Source organism: Photinus pyralis, unplaced genomic scaffold (genome assembly GCF_008802855.1).
Source record: "Photinus pyralis isolate 1611_PpyrPB1 unplaced genomic scaffold, Ppyr1.3 Ppyr1.4_LG6, whole genome shotgun sequence".
Lineage (NCBI taxonomy): Eukaryota > Metazoa > Arthropoda > Insecta > Coleoptera > Lampyridae > Photinus > Photinus pyralis.
This window is the reverse complement of record NW_022170663.1, coordinates 8,316,615-8,333,315: the sequence shown is the minus strand read 5'-3', so window position 1 is coordinate 8,333,315 and position 16,701 is coordinate 8,316,615. Positions and strand designations below refer to the sequence as shown.

The 16,701-nt window shown below is 36.5% G+C and overlaps 1 protein-coding gene across 1 annotated transcript in view; it reads left to right on the top strand.

Moving 5' to 3' along the window:
- The window catches only part of LOC116173231 (BAI1-associated protein 3), a gene marked incomplete at its 5' end in the record, with an annotated part of 32,766 nt that extends 16,478 nt beyond the window's left edge, over nt 1-16,288 (top strand). The window contains 9 exon segments of the mRNA XM_031490579.1: nt 2,953-3,138; nt 3,186-3,298; nt 3,346-3,554; nt 3,602-3,878; nt 3,930-4,254; nt 4,306-4,604; nt 4,652-4,987; nt 14,241-14,613; nt 14,664-16,288. Of these exon segments, the coding sequence (XP_031346439.1) occupies nt 2,953-3,138; nt 3,186-3,298; nt 3,346-3,554; nt 3,602-3,878; nt 3,930-4,254; nt 4,306-4,604; nt 4,652-4,987; nt 14,241-14,613; nt 14,664-14,758 (2,213 nt within the window).
- Nucleotides 16,289-16,701: the final 413 nt, after the last annotated feature.

Genomic DNA, 16,701 nt, shown 5'->3' with positions numbered 1-16,701 from the left:
TTTTGCGCATGGGACATATATACCTTATTTGTATTGCTTGTATAGCCACAAATAAGAATTAAAACAAAAAAAGTTTATGTATTTGTTTTTGTGCGAAAAAAATGCAAAAAACCAAAAAATAAAAATACCTATAAAATCTTACTTACATAGGCATGATTTATTATAAGGTAACGTTCCTACATTTATAATCTGTTTGGCTTAGAGTCTAAATGTTTAAAAATGGAACAGTTTTGGTGTTTTTGACATGTTCAACTGAAGTTTTTCTCATCAACCCCCCAAATATGATCTTCCATCATGCTTCCAGTTTACTGGCCTTGGTAACGTGGCTAAATTCCATTATGTCTTGATGAAAGGGCTGTCCTTGTTATTCCGAATAAGGTCCCATATTATCCTTAAATTAATCTAAATGAGAATCTAACCTGTGCATCTTTAGAGACATTTTATACTCGATGATGCAAAACCAAAACCCGTCAGCTCGTCATAATTTTTAGCTCTATGGTTTCCCAGGAAACACTGAACGGGAAACCATGGACTATTGCCTTAAAACTGTTCCAGGATTTTTTTCCTCTTTGCTAAGTAACCGCGGGAAGATATCACCCTCCATTTTTCTTTTTATTTGAGGGAAAACAAAGATTCCAGCTTTAATTTTCGCCCCTGAAAGCTTTCAATCAAATCGCTATAACTTTTGTAAAAGCAAATATTTTCGATGTCTAATTGCACTTTTTATTTATTTTTGCTTATTATAGTCAGAATATATTATGTAAATCCCATGCGCAACAAAAATTATTTTTTTCTCCAACCACCTGAATAAGACGCTATTTTGTGACAGTGTTCGGTACGTAAAATTGACGTTTTGCGGATTAATCGCTTTCACCATGGCAACTGTACTAAAAGTAGATACTTTTGGTCCTAGTACCAAAAAGAAATTGACCTTGAAAGTTGGCCAATTAAAAAATTACAATCACGGAGATATGTCACATTGACATCGTTTTACATTGCAGGTTATAAGATATTTCTATACATACAGATACAAATCAAATCTTTTTGCATATTCAATGCAAATAATGATGTCACCTATACGTATGTACATGTATTGAAAATGATTTACGCTCGCTATTTTTATTTAAACTATGTGTAACGTAATTTACATATTCGATGAACGTAATTTTAATACGTATACAACCCGCCGTCGCGCGTAACGCCATCTACTTCAGACCCCTTGCACTATTATCTGTCATTTTGAATTCAACATTTGAAAAAGTTAATTGCAATTAATTTTAATTAAAAACTGTTCGGTAAGTTTTTTATTTCAATACAAAATATAACAATATTAATTGTGTATACAATAAAATGACTGAAACTGATAGCGACATGGATTGCACTCCGCCAGAGATTATAGAAACGGCAGAACATGCTACCTCAAGATTTGCTCCCTACAAAGTCGCGAGAGGGGAGAAGTAAGAACGAATAGGTTATAAGTTAACCTAAAAACTAGAGTGGCATGACACGTGAGGACAAGAAAGCAGAAGTTCTTATACTAGTAGTGAAACTGATACTGAATCTAAATTCGAATATAATTTGAAGTAAAGGGGGTTGGAGAAAAAATTTTATGTTTTATTCGTACAAAAAATGCGTTTTCGGGACTCGGAAGGTTGCTGGACTCCGCTAACGCGTCGTCCAGCAACTATCTTCCTCGTCCCGAAAACTGACATTTTTTGTACTAATGAAACAAATAACTATTTTGTTGACCTGTGTTATAGAGGATTTCGTGAAGAATAAATTTTTAGTTCGAAGTGTCGCAAACGCTACTAGATTTTTGTCAGATTTTCAATGGGACACTGGTTTAGAGAATGGTACATAATTTTTCATTTTTTTAAATTTCATTTAAACGAAGTTAAAACAATCTCGCTCTGTCCTCGACAGCTGCATCTTTCAATCTGCAGAATTCTTAAATTCCGCGCGATATGCAGAAAATTTGACTCCCAAATAATCTCCCGGAATTTTCCCCCAGATAAATTTGCCTCTAGAAAATTCTCCACCGGAATTATGTACGCCCCCGAGAAATTTGTCTTCGCTTCACTCTCGATTTTACATTCCCATTGAAACACGAATATTCGGCCGGTGACAAGACAACCCAACACAAAAAAAATTTCCGAGGACGTGTTTCCGAATGAATATTTTAGGCAGTTTTTTGCCAATATTACTAGTAGGGGACAATTTCCCGGGGGCATTCCTAATGCGTGTGGTGTTGGGACAATGTTTTCAGGGCAAATATTTCGAAGGAGATTCTCTGGGGCAAGTTTTCCGACGACGATTTTCCAAAAACTACTCTACTAAGTGATAGGCGAATTTATTAAAGAATTTGCAAGATTTCAGTTTCCAGTATAAATCGCCACAAATTTTACGGGATAAAATTTCGAGACTAAACAGAGAACTGTTATTTTATTTCTAATAACTTCAGAAATATGTCGGCTAAGTTTTAAAAGTTTAATAATCTCCTTTCTCTTTTCGAAACCTTTCCACAAAACACAATTAGTGTGATAGCGCAGCATATTATATGGTCGGATTTTCGAATGGGAAACTTGTTTTGACGAGTAATAAAGGAATTTTCCATTTTCGTTGGACGCATTAGCTGGATTGGATACAGAAAATTTCCGAGAACTCTTCCAATTCCTCTTCGTTCAGTTCTGATTTTCAGTAGTGAATATATCGAGCTTTCTTGGAGTGCCTGGAAGCAAGTGTTTCTTGGGAATTAGCGAATGTTCAGGAAATGAGTCCTCGAATGAGAGTTTTCCGGACGAATTTGTCGACTTTTCGAAAGTACCGTATGTGAATAATTCAAAAGTTTCGACACGACCTTTATTTCATTTGTAAGGACTAGACCAATTAGTTAGCGCAGCACTTTTTGTCGGATTGAGAAACTCGTTTTGACGCATTTTCCTTTTTCCTTAGGCGATTTAAACGAATTACAAAAGGCATTAGCTCGATTCGTGGCAGCCGCAAAAGTTTATCTTCAGCATCCATTAGATCCCCGTTGGATGCTACAATTACTAACAGATTTGGAACACGCGTGGATTTCTACTTCGCTATCGCGAGAAGAGGAGATTTGGCTCGCCGAATATTTCACGTCGATCTTAGGTAATTAATGCGACACGGAGATTTCGATAAACTATTCCGTTCTGTAGAAAGGTGGCTGCTGCAAATACGACACCATCGGCAGCTGTTCCCTGCGCTCCATCCTCCATCACTGTCGCGCCTCGAATATTTACTTAGATGTTTGGCGTACATTTCAAATATGGTAATTATAACCTTTCAAAATTTCCGCCGGTATTGATTGTGTTTCAGAAAGCGTTCTGGAAATGCTGCCCGTTTAATAAGGAAATTCGAGGAGAAATTGTAGCTGCGCTACGAAAGGGAACGCCGGATTGGTTTTCGGGGTTGAGGTCAGCAACTATGACCTTAGATGAATATGATAGCTCATTCGTCGACTTCTGCTCTGAAATATACACCAGCTTGCAACACAGTCTTTCGTACTACCACCCCCTGTTCGAAGGGTAATAATTCATCCACACATTCACCGTCTGACGTAAACCCTTTTCAGCACAAATGGAATACCCTACTTTAGCGTAGTATTTAAACAGTTAGATAAGTTACTAGCCGACGAAGTTGTAGCGTTTTTAAATCAAAACGAGCACCCAGACGCTGCGTATAGTAGACTAATTTTCGCAGTTTACCTGGAGATAAAAGACATAGCGTCGTTTAGTCAAAATTTACCGTCAGGCGGTGATCACAAGTTGAACCTGGTGAGGTGCCACGAGTGGTTTGAACCGTCAGTCAGTTGTTGGTTGTCGATATGTAAAAATAAGGCATTGCAACGGGTAAGTTACCTATACCGACAGTAGACTTTTCTGTACGTACTCTCTTTGTAGGTGCGATCAGCGATTGACCTCCAGAAACCGTGCGACAGCGAAAAGTTGGTCAAGCACAGCTCTTCGGCAGTTGACGTGGTTGTGATGTTCTGTCAATTAAGAGACTTTTGGAGACTGCTTCAGTGGCCTAAAGCAACATCTGTTCCCCTATTATCACAATTACTAGATTGTATATGTTCAGCAGCGCTGCTCTACTCCGATATAACATATCAAACTCTAATGGAAACCGGTTACTTCGACCGGCCCGGACCATTTCGTGTATCGGATGAGATGTGCATTGCAAGTAATAACTTAGAATATGTTCATAAATTTACATCGCTATTAGGTGAGTGAGTTTACCTTCCGCGACGCGGCACTACGCGCTATCTTTTTGTAGAAAATTACTTCGATTTCATAACGCTGGAGTCAATTGCACCGGAATCACAATGCCTTACATTAACTAATCTCTTAGACGCCACTTTAAAGCAGCTTCAAATTAAGGTTTTCGATATATTAAAGAAAATAGGCCCCCAGATGCAGGAACCGCTGAGGAAGGCCATGTTTCACTTGGCCTGGTCGCCGGACACGTTACCGACGGCGCAAGCCGTAGAACCTCTATTTGATTACTTGCATAATCACTTTCTTGCCTTAAATATATCGCTTCTCCCTCAAAATTTTCAACGCGTTCTGTTTGAGGTAAGCTCCTGACGAGTGAAAGTTTCGGTGACATTTTCCAAATGCAGGTGTGGGAATGCGCGCTGAAAGAGTTAAACAACCAAATAGACGGCGGAGGGAATGCCGAAGAAATGTCGGCGATGTTTCACGATCGTCTTCACTCGGCCTTAGAACTGATGGTGGAATTCTTCCACGCCGATTCGTTAGGATTGCCGCTGGAAACGCTACACTCCGATACGTTTTATCATGTCGAACAGCGTTTGCAGTATCACACGACGAGTACGGAGCCACTAATCGAGCTGTTTTATGGTTACAGACTTCAGGAACAGTTAAGCACGACTAGTGGTCCTTACGGAGTTTTGGATGTTAGAGCGTATTTCAATCACGATTCTCTTTGTGTCGAGGTAAGTGATTTTTACTTTCCTTAAGATTGCTTTAGGAAAATTTTTGGTTTATTTTTTAAAAATGTTTGCTGGTTCCCTTCATCTAGTAATTTTCGGACATACTTGTGTGCTACACCTTTTATAACTGTGCTAATTGTACAAAACCAAAGAACCTTCGATCACTGCATACAAAACTCTGTATCTCCGTCTCATATTCACCCACAAAATGCGAATCGAACGCAACAAGCATAATTTGGTGCGAGTTTAATCTCGGTTTAAAAACATGGTTAATAAATATGCATTTAGACGTATTCAGTAGCTGGCACCAGTGTCACTGGACAGCCAATTCGTAGCTGAAAGCATCGGATGTTCCGTAAGCATTCCTAGTCTCTGTATAGTTGGAATCGTGACGTCCATTTTGTGTTCAAACTCTAAATGGGATAATTTATTAATATTGAATAAAAGTTCTCTAAACCGTTCCCATATAATTTAATAAAACGAAGTGATACACTACATGTTTCGACCAACGGTCATCTTCAGATGATCTACAAGATGGTAGAGATAATTGAGGAGAGACTATAGCTATAAAACTTACAATAGATGGAAAACAATTAAAAACCCAAAAGGGCAGTAAAACTGGAAAGCCCAACGACCATATCCGTGGTTGGTTCCAGAGTAAAATTGAAATTTGAAGAGGTTGATAAACTAAATTTTTTGCAAGGGAGGGCCGAACCTAAAAACTAACATTAGACGACGGTATAAGCAACGATGAAACTTACGTATAAAAAAGTCAAAAGGTCAAAAGACGATATCCTAACTAATAAAATACCCAATTAAGGGCTTTGAAACTGGAAACCATCTGCACTTCCAAAATCAGTGCTCGGTTTAGCTAATCATACCTTGTCATCGTTGGCCCAGATCCTGGCATTGCATGTTAAACTAAGAGCCGATGGATCCTTCTTTGCTCTTCTCGCTCGACACAGCCATGATGAGCAGTTTTGGAGTTTAAGGTTCTTAGCAAAGAGGTACATGTATCCTTCATAGATTATTTATCTCTTTACCCTTTTCGTTGTACGGAACTCCATTGTTACGCACCCGTATAGTTTGCACCGCCTAAATCTCATATCCATTATCAACTTTTTGTAACAAATCAAATTTCAACTTTTAGCCTCAGGGACAAGTCCATTTTTGATGATATTTTCCTTGATTTTGGCATTTTAATGTGGCACTTAAATATTTATGTTGGTTAAACAATAGCCATACAATTCGTAGAGGAATAATTTTTTTAATAGTATTTATGAGGCAAGAATTCATACGTACAATCCTATGTACCTTTTTAAATGGAATGGATCATATCAAAGCAGTAGAGATTTTAGGTCACTTTAATAGCATCCATATCACTCAAAATCTGGAATTTAGTACTTATTTTATTGTAATCCCCGTATTAAACATGCGAGCACTTGCTAAAGGTACCATGAATGAAAATTTATTTTTAAAAAAACAAAAAAAAGGTAAAAAGACACTCATCCGTGATGTAAATTGTCCATGCACTCATGTTCACAAGTAGACGGATGCTGCTAAACGCTGGTATCGGTCTATCAGCAAAACTGTCACCTGACATTTCTTAAATCTATTTAATACCAATTTACAATCAAGGTTTTTTTCATTTGGAAACCTTTTAGCACGTACAAATAATATTGCAATAGGAATATAAAAGTCTAAATAAAATTTTAACAATTATTATTTGTTAATAGCTGCAAGTTAAGTTTCCTAGTTCTCTAACCTTCGATGTCGTCCATTTAAAGGACACATAACGAAATACGTATGTATTGTCTTAAAAGAATCTCAAGTAAATTATAATCATATTTGAACGTAAAACAAATACATTCTTGAGAGTTTCCGTAAAATTAAAGAGATAAGAACTGTAAAGTAACGAGAAAAGCAAAAAATGTTGACAAATATCGTGAAAAAAATTGATCTTGCTATAAATTATATGGCTATTATTTAAATAATATACTGAAATTATGAAGATCCATGACTCTCAATGGGGTGCATAAGAAGCTTCGGAGAAATAACACCAAAATCTACCCATTTATTATTATAACAATTTTTATGGGGAGATTTTAGTGTTATTTCTCCGAAGCTAAATACCTAATACACGGTGGTGCATTAGAAACGATACATAGCTATTTCTGTAAATTAAAATAATTTTCAAAAAACGCTTTGGCACGTCAAATTGACCATGGAAGGAAACAGTGTCTAAAATAAAACTTGGTCGTTGGTAAGGTCGCCCATCTCTGAATTCGGATATGTAATTTTTTTAGTTTAGTTGTTTCATTTCCAGCGCATTCGACGTTGCAGGTACAAGTTTTCTCTTTTTTATACCAGTTGCAACTGCATAATTTTGACGCACGATCGCATTAGCTTCTATTACATAGTGATCGGCCCGACATCCTTCCAATGGCATAAACAACAGCGCGCCCTCTACTTACTTTTAAAATATTTCGAAAATATCAAATCTAAAAATTTATAGTCTCACCAAATTCAGAAAAGGAAAGCCTTTCCAATGATGGTCTTCCTTGTTGCGCAATTACCAATGCTAAGGGTTTTGCTTTAGTACTAGGTATGCCATACAAAAATTAAAAAGGAAGTATATAGGTACTTAATAATTACAAACATTTAAAAGAAAAAATCATGAATATCGACCTATTCCTAAAACGTTTCAAGATTTTCAAAACCCTTACTGATTTTGATTATTAACAATCTCTTAAAAAATGCCAGAATTTTTCCATGTATCTCTTCAAACTATAAGTTAAATAACAGTAAGAAAATCAAAAAGAAACTTTTAAGTTCATTCACTACCATAGTTGTAGCAAAGATAGCGCAAAAAAATAAGCAGTTAGTGTAATTTTACTCAGTCACCAATAATCAACATATAACCATATGTGGTCAAAGAAACGTAAAACTGGTTCTAAGAAAACTGGAAACTTACCTTTTCTGAACACTACCACCAGAAATAAAATTCTTTAAAATTAAAATAAAAGTATACACAAAATCAAAACCCGTGCTCAGATAAATTTTAAAATGCCACTCTGTCAAACGTTGAAGAATGAAGATACTATACAGGCGTTAAAGTTCTAATTAGTTGTGGTCATACGTACTTAAACCTGATTTTTCGGACCTAATTACTTTTACCTTGTAATAAACCCTATTCATTTGACAGAAATAATAGAAAGGATGTCATTACGATATTTCTCTTATTGTTTCTTTATGAAGTGCAATTTGTGTTATCGGGGTCTTTTCAAATTTACCTTTAATTATAATATTATCTTAATTACTTATCCAAATTTAGTGCCATCTATGAAATGCATTGTTCTATTGTCATTTATACATACTCGTTTTGTCTAAAATAAATTTAATTCATTTCCTTTATCACCCTTTTCAACTAAAGAAATAAAGTACAATTTTTTATGTGTCTTCTCTTTATGTAAGGGAGCGTTAAAATTACTTCCTTTTTCTATTTTCATCTTGATCTTATAATGTAAATGTTTTTAACTTTAGACTTATCACTTTGTTTGTGTACGGTATTATATGTTGATTCTGTTTTAATATTAAGAGCGTCTCAAAAGTAGCGAATATTACACATAATATTGTAGATATACTATAACTAGGTATAACTATTTGGTATTTAATTACTCCACAAAAGACGTTTCAGTTACCTATTCTTATTTTCTCAAAACGAAAGCGCAGTAAATAAAAATGATGTGTTCTTAAATTACAGGATTTAAATATATCACTCTTCATACAACTTAAAAAAACCAGCGTGATTATATTTAAGAAATGGAAATACTTAAAGAATCGCGATGTGTCGAAAATGAAAGACCAAATAACTATTATTTGAAACATGTTTCCATGAAGTAGATGTTTACCAAGATGATGCACTACTACATACATTCTGTAAAGGCAATGGTCTAGGAGCCTCTTAAAAATATTTAATTTTAATAAACCAAAGATTTACAGAATTATCCGGGTGCGAATTATCCGGGAGCGAAATGTCCGGGCGCGAATTGTCCGCACACGGTGTCCAGCATCTCTGGTAGGTGTACGGGGGTTCGAAGCTACTGGCAATAAAAATAGACGCGTCCTGTAGAGTTGTATAAAAAAACCGATCTGATCAGGTCTTATGTTAGGTTGCAGTTTCGCCAGCAGTACCCTTTCAAATATCTTCCCCAGGACTGGCAGGAGGGATATGGCCGATATGGGTCTGTAGTTCTAGGGTTTGGCTGCTCCGGGCTTCGGTAGCATTATCACTATTGCCTTCTTCCTCTATCGCAGCGTGATGTAAGCGAGGGTTGGGTGCTACAGCGCCTGGTAGGTGGTGCGGTCAGCTCCGGGTACTTTTCGGGGTCTTTGTTGAAGAACGAAGCTGCGCACTTCCGTCGGAGGAACGAACGTAAGATTTTTCCGTGGGAGCAGCGGTATTTCTCCGGGGCGCTTCCTCGACTTGTCGATTGTGTTCCTCGCCTTGGATAAGTTATAGTCCAGGAGGCAGCGACATTTTTTGTGCACTCATTTCTACAAAGTTGATATTCTGCCATTTTATTGTTTTGATAGTACAAGTAAACAAAACGGTAGTCTACCCGCGTCGGCGGTGTTGCCTAAATTTGCAACAATATTCTGAACACCCAACTTTTGTATTTGCGCAATCCCAATGTTCTTTATTTGTTAATTAATTGAAATTTAATATGTAGGCACCTCAAGTAAAAGTAAAACTAACTCCGTTTCAAACAATTTGTTTTACAAGTTATTCTGATGTGGTGGGTCAGAAGCCCTTTAAGGCGCGTTGTAAGAATGAGGGATGCGTGAAGGTCTCGAGGATCGTTCGGTATTCAGATTTCAATTCATCGTTCCCAGGACCCAGAGACCAAAATTTTAAAACGTAATACCTCATATGTGAAAAAAGGATGGGTAAACAGCACCGTTAAAAAGTTTAGCCAAGATCTTAAAAACTTTTACCACCTCCATAAGATGTATCCCGCCTTTAAAAAACTTTATTTAACACACAAATGTAAATACCGGCAATACATTATGAATTGTAAGAAATCGTTTTATGGCAATTTAATCAAATCCTCCGACAATAAAAATAAAACATCTATACTTAACAATAATGAAAAGTCGCACAAAAATATTACTCTTAAAAATTCAGAAACAATCATTGACGATCCTCAAACAATTGCAAATACTTTTAATGAGGATTTTATTAATGGCCCTCAAAATATTCAACGTTCTATAAAAAGAAACATTTATTCGACTAGCAACTTTGAGTCTAATATGACTATTGGCGAAAGTATATGGGCACTGCCTTTTAGTGAAACGGAATTATTAAATTGTTTAAAAAAAAGCATAAAAAATAAACATTCCTCAGGCCCCGATGATATACCTAATTCTTTGCTAAGGTCAAGTTTGCATATTATAATAAATCCTGTCACACATTTAGTCAATATGTCTTTTTCAAACGGTGTCTTCTTCCCGAAAGAACTTAAGCTGTCAACCGTACATCCCGTTCACAAAAAAGGTTGCTCTCGAGATTGCTCGAATTACAGACCAATTTCTGTTAGCTCGGCGCTGTCAAAAGTCTTTGAATACGCCATGTTAGAGAGGCTAAATAGTCACCTTGTTAAATATAACATTGCAAGTAATAAACAACACGGGTTCTGCAATGGGAAATCGACAATTATTGCCATTAACTCCTTTGTTGACATCATTTCACTTCTGGATAAAAAACAGAATGTCCTTGCTATATTTTGTCACCTCAGCAGGGCTTTTGTAACTGTTGATTACTTGTTACTGTTGCAAAAATTAAATACTTACGGTATCAGAGGCGTTGTTGCCAATTGGTTTTCATCATATCTCTCTGGAAGGTGTCAACAAGTAGAAATTAAATTTAAAACCGGTCCCACTATTGCAAAATTTTTATCCACAGCTTTGCCTGTTACTATGGGGGTTCCACAAGGATCTGTTTTAGGACCTATTTTATTTTTATTATTTATTAATGATATTGTCATGTTTTTAAATTGCTTGGTTTTATATGCGGATGATACGACGGCATTAATATCCGGTAAAAGGCAAGAAAATATATATGCAAAAGCTATTGAGATTCTAAATAAGCTAAGTAATTTAACAAATTATTCTTAAATCACGATAAAACATTTTTCCTACCGTTTACAACTTTTGGAAATAACTATTTGTCTGAGTTTGACTCAAGCAATAAAAACATTAATATTCTAGGCACTGGGATATTTCTGGGGATCTATTTAGATCAAAAATTGGAAATGTCACTGCGAAAATCTTATTAAAAGACTAAACACTTATTGCTACCAGATACGGAATCTTAAAGAATTAATGGATGTGAACCATACTCTAAATTATTACTATGCTCAAATTCAATCCAGATTGTCGTATGGAATAATTGTTTGGGGCTCGTCAAGCGCGTCAAAAAATGTTTTTTTGGTACAAAAACAAATAGTCCGATGTATTGCGAGTAGTCAGAAATTTGATTCGTCTCGCCCGGTATTAAAAAAATTGAATATTCTTACACTTTCATCACTCTAAATACTTGAATTGTTAACTCTTATTTTTCAAAATCAGCAACATTTCCTACGTCATAGCAATTTTCATAATTATAATTATAATTACAACCCTTTAACAAGACTTAAACTTGCCCATAATGCTCCCACCTCAATGGGCATTAAATTATTTAATGCTTTTCTAAGTACACTTAGAAGTCAGGGAACAATAAAGTGCTTTAAATCTTCTTTAAAAAATTTCTTCTAGTCAATACACCATACACTATTGATGAATTTCTAAACTTTATTGATAAAAATTGCGGATCTCTAGTATAATTTATATTCCATTCTTTTTTGTCCATTGTATTGTGTTGACCAACATTTTTAAATTGTATTTATTTTGTATTTCTGAAGTATTCAAAATTTGTCTTGGGAATTAATACATATTATTATTATTATTTGTTGTATTTTTTTATCAAAAATTCGTTATTCGTTATTCAATTCGAAATGAATATCAGTTTATGACAACTGTCAATAATTTTTTTTGTAAAATTTATTCACTGAGGAAAAAGTAGGTATTTATATTAAACGACGGCGGAAATAGTTACTGTACGCGATATTTGTTTTCCATGCATTTTAATGAGCGCCCCACTCCGTCTGTGTCAATTCTTTAGAAAATTTTCATGGTTTAACATAGTAATTGGAGTTATTGCCGAATTTTTGATAAAATAATGAAAACTAAAAACTTAGTAGTCCAGGCAACGAATGAATATGCCCGGTATGGTTGGAAGCGGAAGGTTTGACTTCAGAACCTTGTTTGGGCCCCTTAGGAGGTAACCATACTCAAAGTCCCCAGGATTCCGACTGGAGCCTTCCCGAGGAGAGGGGCGCAAAGGTCAACATTTTCTGTTTTTCGCTGATATCTTGAAAACGGTGCGTCTAGGAAAAAATTGTTTAAGAGCAAAATCAAAGCCCATAAAATTGTCTACAATTTTGATTGTATACACTTTTTCGAAATTCCCAACCGTTTCCGCGATATAAGCTCCAGAAGGCCGGAAATTTTTGAAAAATTGTTTTTACCCACGCGTCAAACATTCCTTATATCCTGTGAACCGATTATCTGAGAAAAAAGCCGCCGACGAAAAAGTTGTAAAACATTAAATTTCCTTTCCGAAAATATGGCTCCTTTCCAAATTGTCGTAACCAGTCAAAAGTTACAGCAGTTTTAAGATTTCCTGAAATTTTTCATCATCTTCTATATGCAACAATTTCAATGATTTGTCACCTACGCTCTTGCTATTTTCCATTTTAACTTCTACTTATGATATAAGGACAATAAATGGGCACCCAAGTGGGTAACATATCCAGGAAAAATTATTAATATTATTACATGATAAAATTTAAATAATAGAATGGATTATTCGCTGTCATTAGCAGTGGACGTGCAAGGTTAGTACATTGTGGACGTGGACCTTTTGAGTCTCTTCGGGCGGGATGGGGCGGGCTGTTCTTCCTCGAGTGGAGCATCTTCCGGTGAAATATCCACAATTTCGACATCGTATATGTCCTCTTCGCCCTCTTCCTCTTCCTGGAGAGGTATCCCATTCAAACAATTTCCGTGGCAATTGTGGCAGATGGTTGAGCATCGCATGGAGGCCTTTTTGCACCCACATCTCGCAGAACTGCAGTCTGTCGTGCATCTGCAGAAAATACAGTATTTCTTCCGGTGCAGCTGGATCGGTTGTGAGGACTGGTATCAGGTGGTTGTTGTGATCCCTTTCCCAGCCCCATTGGTCGGGGGAGAGGTCGTTCTCCAGCCATTGCTGGACCTGGTGGATTTTTTCTCAGCTCATCGGTTCACAGGATATAAAGGAATGTTTGATGAAAAACCTGAGGTAAAAACCGATTTTTCAAAAATTTCCGACCTTCCGGAATGTATATCGCGGAAACGGTTGGGAATTTCGAAAAAGTGTATACAGTCAATATTGTAGACAATTTTATGGGCTTTGATTTTGCTCTTAAACAATTTTTTCCTAGACGCACCGTTTTCAAGATATCAGCGAAAAACAGAAAATGTTGACCTTTGCGCCCCTCCCCCCGGGAAGGCTCCAGTAGGAATCCTGGGGAATTCGTCCGTGCTGTCGGCGGGGTTCCAACGATGTTAGCTGATTTTTGTCTTATGATCTTGCACATGTGGGTAGCGGTGGAAGACACTTTGAATATCGGACGTGTCGGCGGAGTCGGTATTCGTTTTCCATCGTTTTGTCTGCTGGCCTTTCGGTGGTGGCGGTGCTGGTCGGTTGGAAATGGGTATCTTAAATGACTGCGCTTGTCGGATTGTCGGAAGAGGGTACTCACAAAGGGCTATTGAGACTTCTGCAAGAAATATATCCATTGGTGATGCCAAAACTTTAAAAGCGAATGTCTTGAAAACGGTTTGTCGGAGGAAAGTACTCTCAAAGGCAAAATCTGCAGAATAGAGCGTCGGAGGATTTTGAATGTATGCCAGGTGGTCGTTAAATGTTTGTGTTAAGAGCTCCTCCCTCCTCCTCCCTTTATAACCGAACCATGTACTAAGCTGTTTCGGTTTAAAAAATGCGCTTTATACACAATTCATACTTGTTTAGAACCATTTTCAATTCTGCATTGCACAACTAATTAGCTGTATAGCGGCGGGATTCTTATCGCCTTGTTGCATTTTGTTCCAGGTGCTTCACGCAAGAGACATAATTCCCCTAGACCCCAACGGTTTCAGCGATCCATTTGTGATAATAGAATTGTTACCGCATAGAGTATTTCCGCACTGTAACGAGCAGCAGACAAACGTTCATAAGAGGACTTTGCATCCGATTTTCGACGAGTGCTTCGAATTTAGCGTCTCGCTGGAACAGTGCCGATCGCCGAGCGCCATGATCGCGTTCACCGTGATGGACCACGACGTGCTCACCGCAAACGATTTTGCCGGCGAAGCGTTTTTGTCGCTTGGGAGTATACCGGGAGTGGCCGACACCGGTACCGGTGTTGACAACTTTCACGGTCTAAAGCCGGTGGAATTGGTACTGATGCAGCAGCAAAATAAAAGTAAGTCGCCCTAATCTGGTGGAGTTTACTAACCGCCGACATATTTATAGGTCATCCCATTTTGCAAACCTTAGAGTCAAGAGTAGGAGATCGTACAGCGATAGATTTTGTAAAAAAGCAAAAGTTACGATTTGCTACGAAATAACATCAGTTTTCATCAAGCATGATGCGTTCATATTATGAAATATGCAACCTCTATTTTTTCTACGAGTTTTATTTCGCATGGCAAATCTACAAATATATCAAAGATTTTGTATATATCAATGTTTCCGTGTAATAAATATTTTTATATGTTTACCGACTTTGTAGATTTGCCATTTTCATTAATTTTGTATGTTTCCATCTAAAAACTTTTCTACCAAACGAACTACTTTTCTATGACAGTGTTTAATGTTTCTCGTAATTCAGTATTTTTAAATGTCTCTCAGTGACAAATGTTCTGGTCGAATGCCTAATTGTTATACGGTTTACGAAGTAATTCAAAGTTATTTGCACGAACGATACCTACTCGTACTTTGTTGGATTTTAAAATGACTGCGCACATAGTACTTACTAAAACATGGGACAATCTTTTGTATATGCAATGATTGAAGTTTTTCTTTAATCGATGGTATTACTATACATAATTAACATTTTTGAAAACCTTTATACTTAATATTATAATCTACACCATACGCACTATGCTCAGTGATAATAGTATGCTTCATGCTAAGGAATAATTTGTGTTCATTCCATTTCTACCATCATGCAGTTAAGGCTATGTGAGCAATTCCGAATGTTGTTCTTCTGCTGCATACATGTTCTCTTCGGGCAGTTATCAATGGCGGATCGTGCAGGTTGCATGTACAGTGATTTTAAAAAAACTGATTTGTATGGTTAGTTTTGTGAGAATGCACGACCCGCCACTGCCCATTATTTCTAATCCTCACCCCTCACTAACCCCCCTGTAACACTGTATGTCAATTTGCGCGGTAACATACTCTTCCAATATGTTTTGGACTCCGACGTTTACGCTTCCATTAACGCCTTAAGTCAACGCCTCGTGCACCGCTAAATGTCTGTCTGTCTGTGTGTGTTGTATGGCTGTGACAAGTTTTTTAGTTTGATTTTTCATCATCTCTATCGATGCCTTTCATATCATCACAAAAGCACAATTTCTAAACAACTTAGCTATCTTAAAACCTAATATTACGTAATAATATTAAGATATATTGCGTACTAAAACTAATATTGTATATTTTACAAACTTCTTGCTTGCATCAGGTTTATCAACCCGATAGCACAATTTTTTAAAATTCGTATTAAGTTTAATGTATAATATATCTGTTTGTTTGTAAATAACTAATGTAGGTATATGCAAAGAGTTATTGTAAATAAGCGTAGAGAGTTTAGGCACCAGTTTGCATCATTACAAAAATCTAAAATAGACAAATATTAACATATCTTGCACCTACCTATATCATGGCAATCAATATCGTTGTACTTAACTTGTGCGATCCTACAAACAAGGCTTCTAATTGTTGTGATATGACGTACCTAATATGATTTTGACCAGTCCATTCCTGTCGAGCTTAATGTACTTTATGTCAATTCAACTAACATAATATAGCATACTGAAACAAATCTGTTCTACTGTCCATGTGTCTATGAAAAAAATAAAAATTATTAAATTGTCTGTCTTGTTTTTTTCGTACCACTAATTTTAATATGCGGGGTTTAACATTGGACTATTCATCTTTGACGTCTCTCTTTTTTACTTCTTAAAAAAGACTTGTGTACAGTGTTGGATTTTAGCTGTCACAGTGGATATGACAAAATGTTATAACGGAAGATCAAAAAAAGATGGACGTCGAGTCGCCTTTGGAAGTTCAAGTGATTTCCCGTGTAAACAAAAATTCCAAAGGTGACCTGATAGCAACTCTATTTTGATCGCATAGTTGAACAGTCGTTCTGCATTTCATTTTTCGTTATCTGTTATAGCCAAGGAAAACAATTGAAAATCAAAGGAATTAGGTGCATAAAATAATTCAAAATTTTAAACAAAACCTACGAAATTTTATTAATTATTACCATTAATTATTACATATC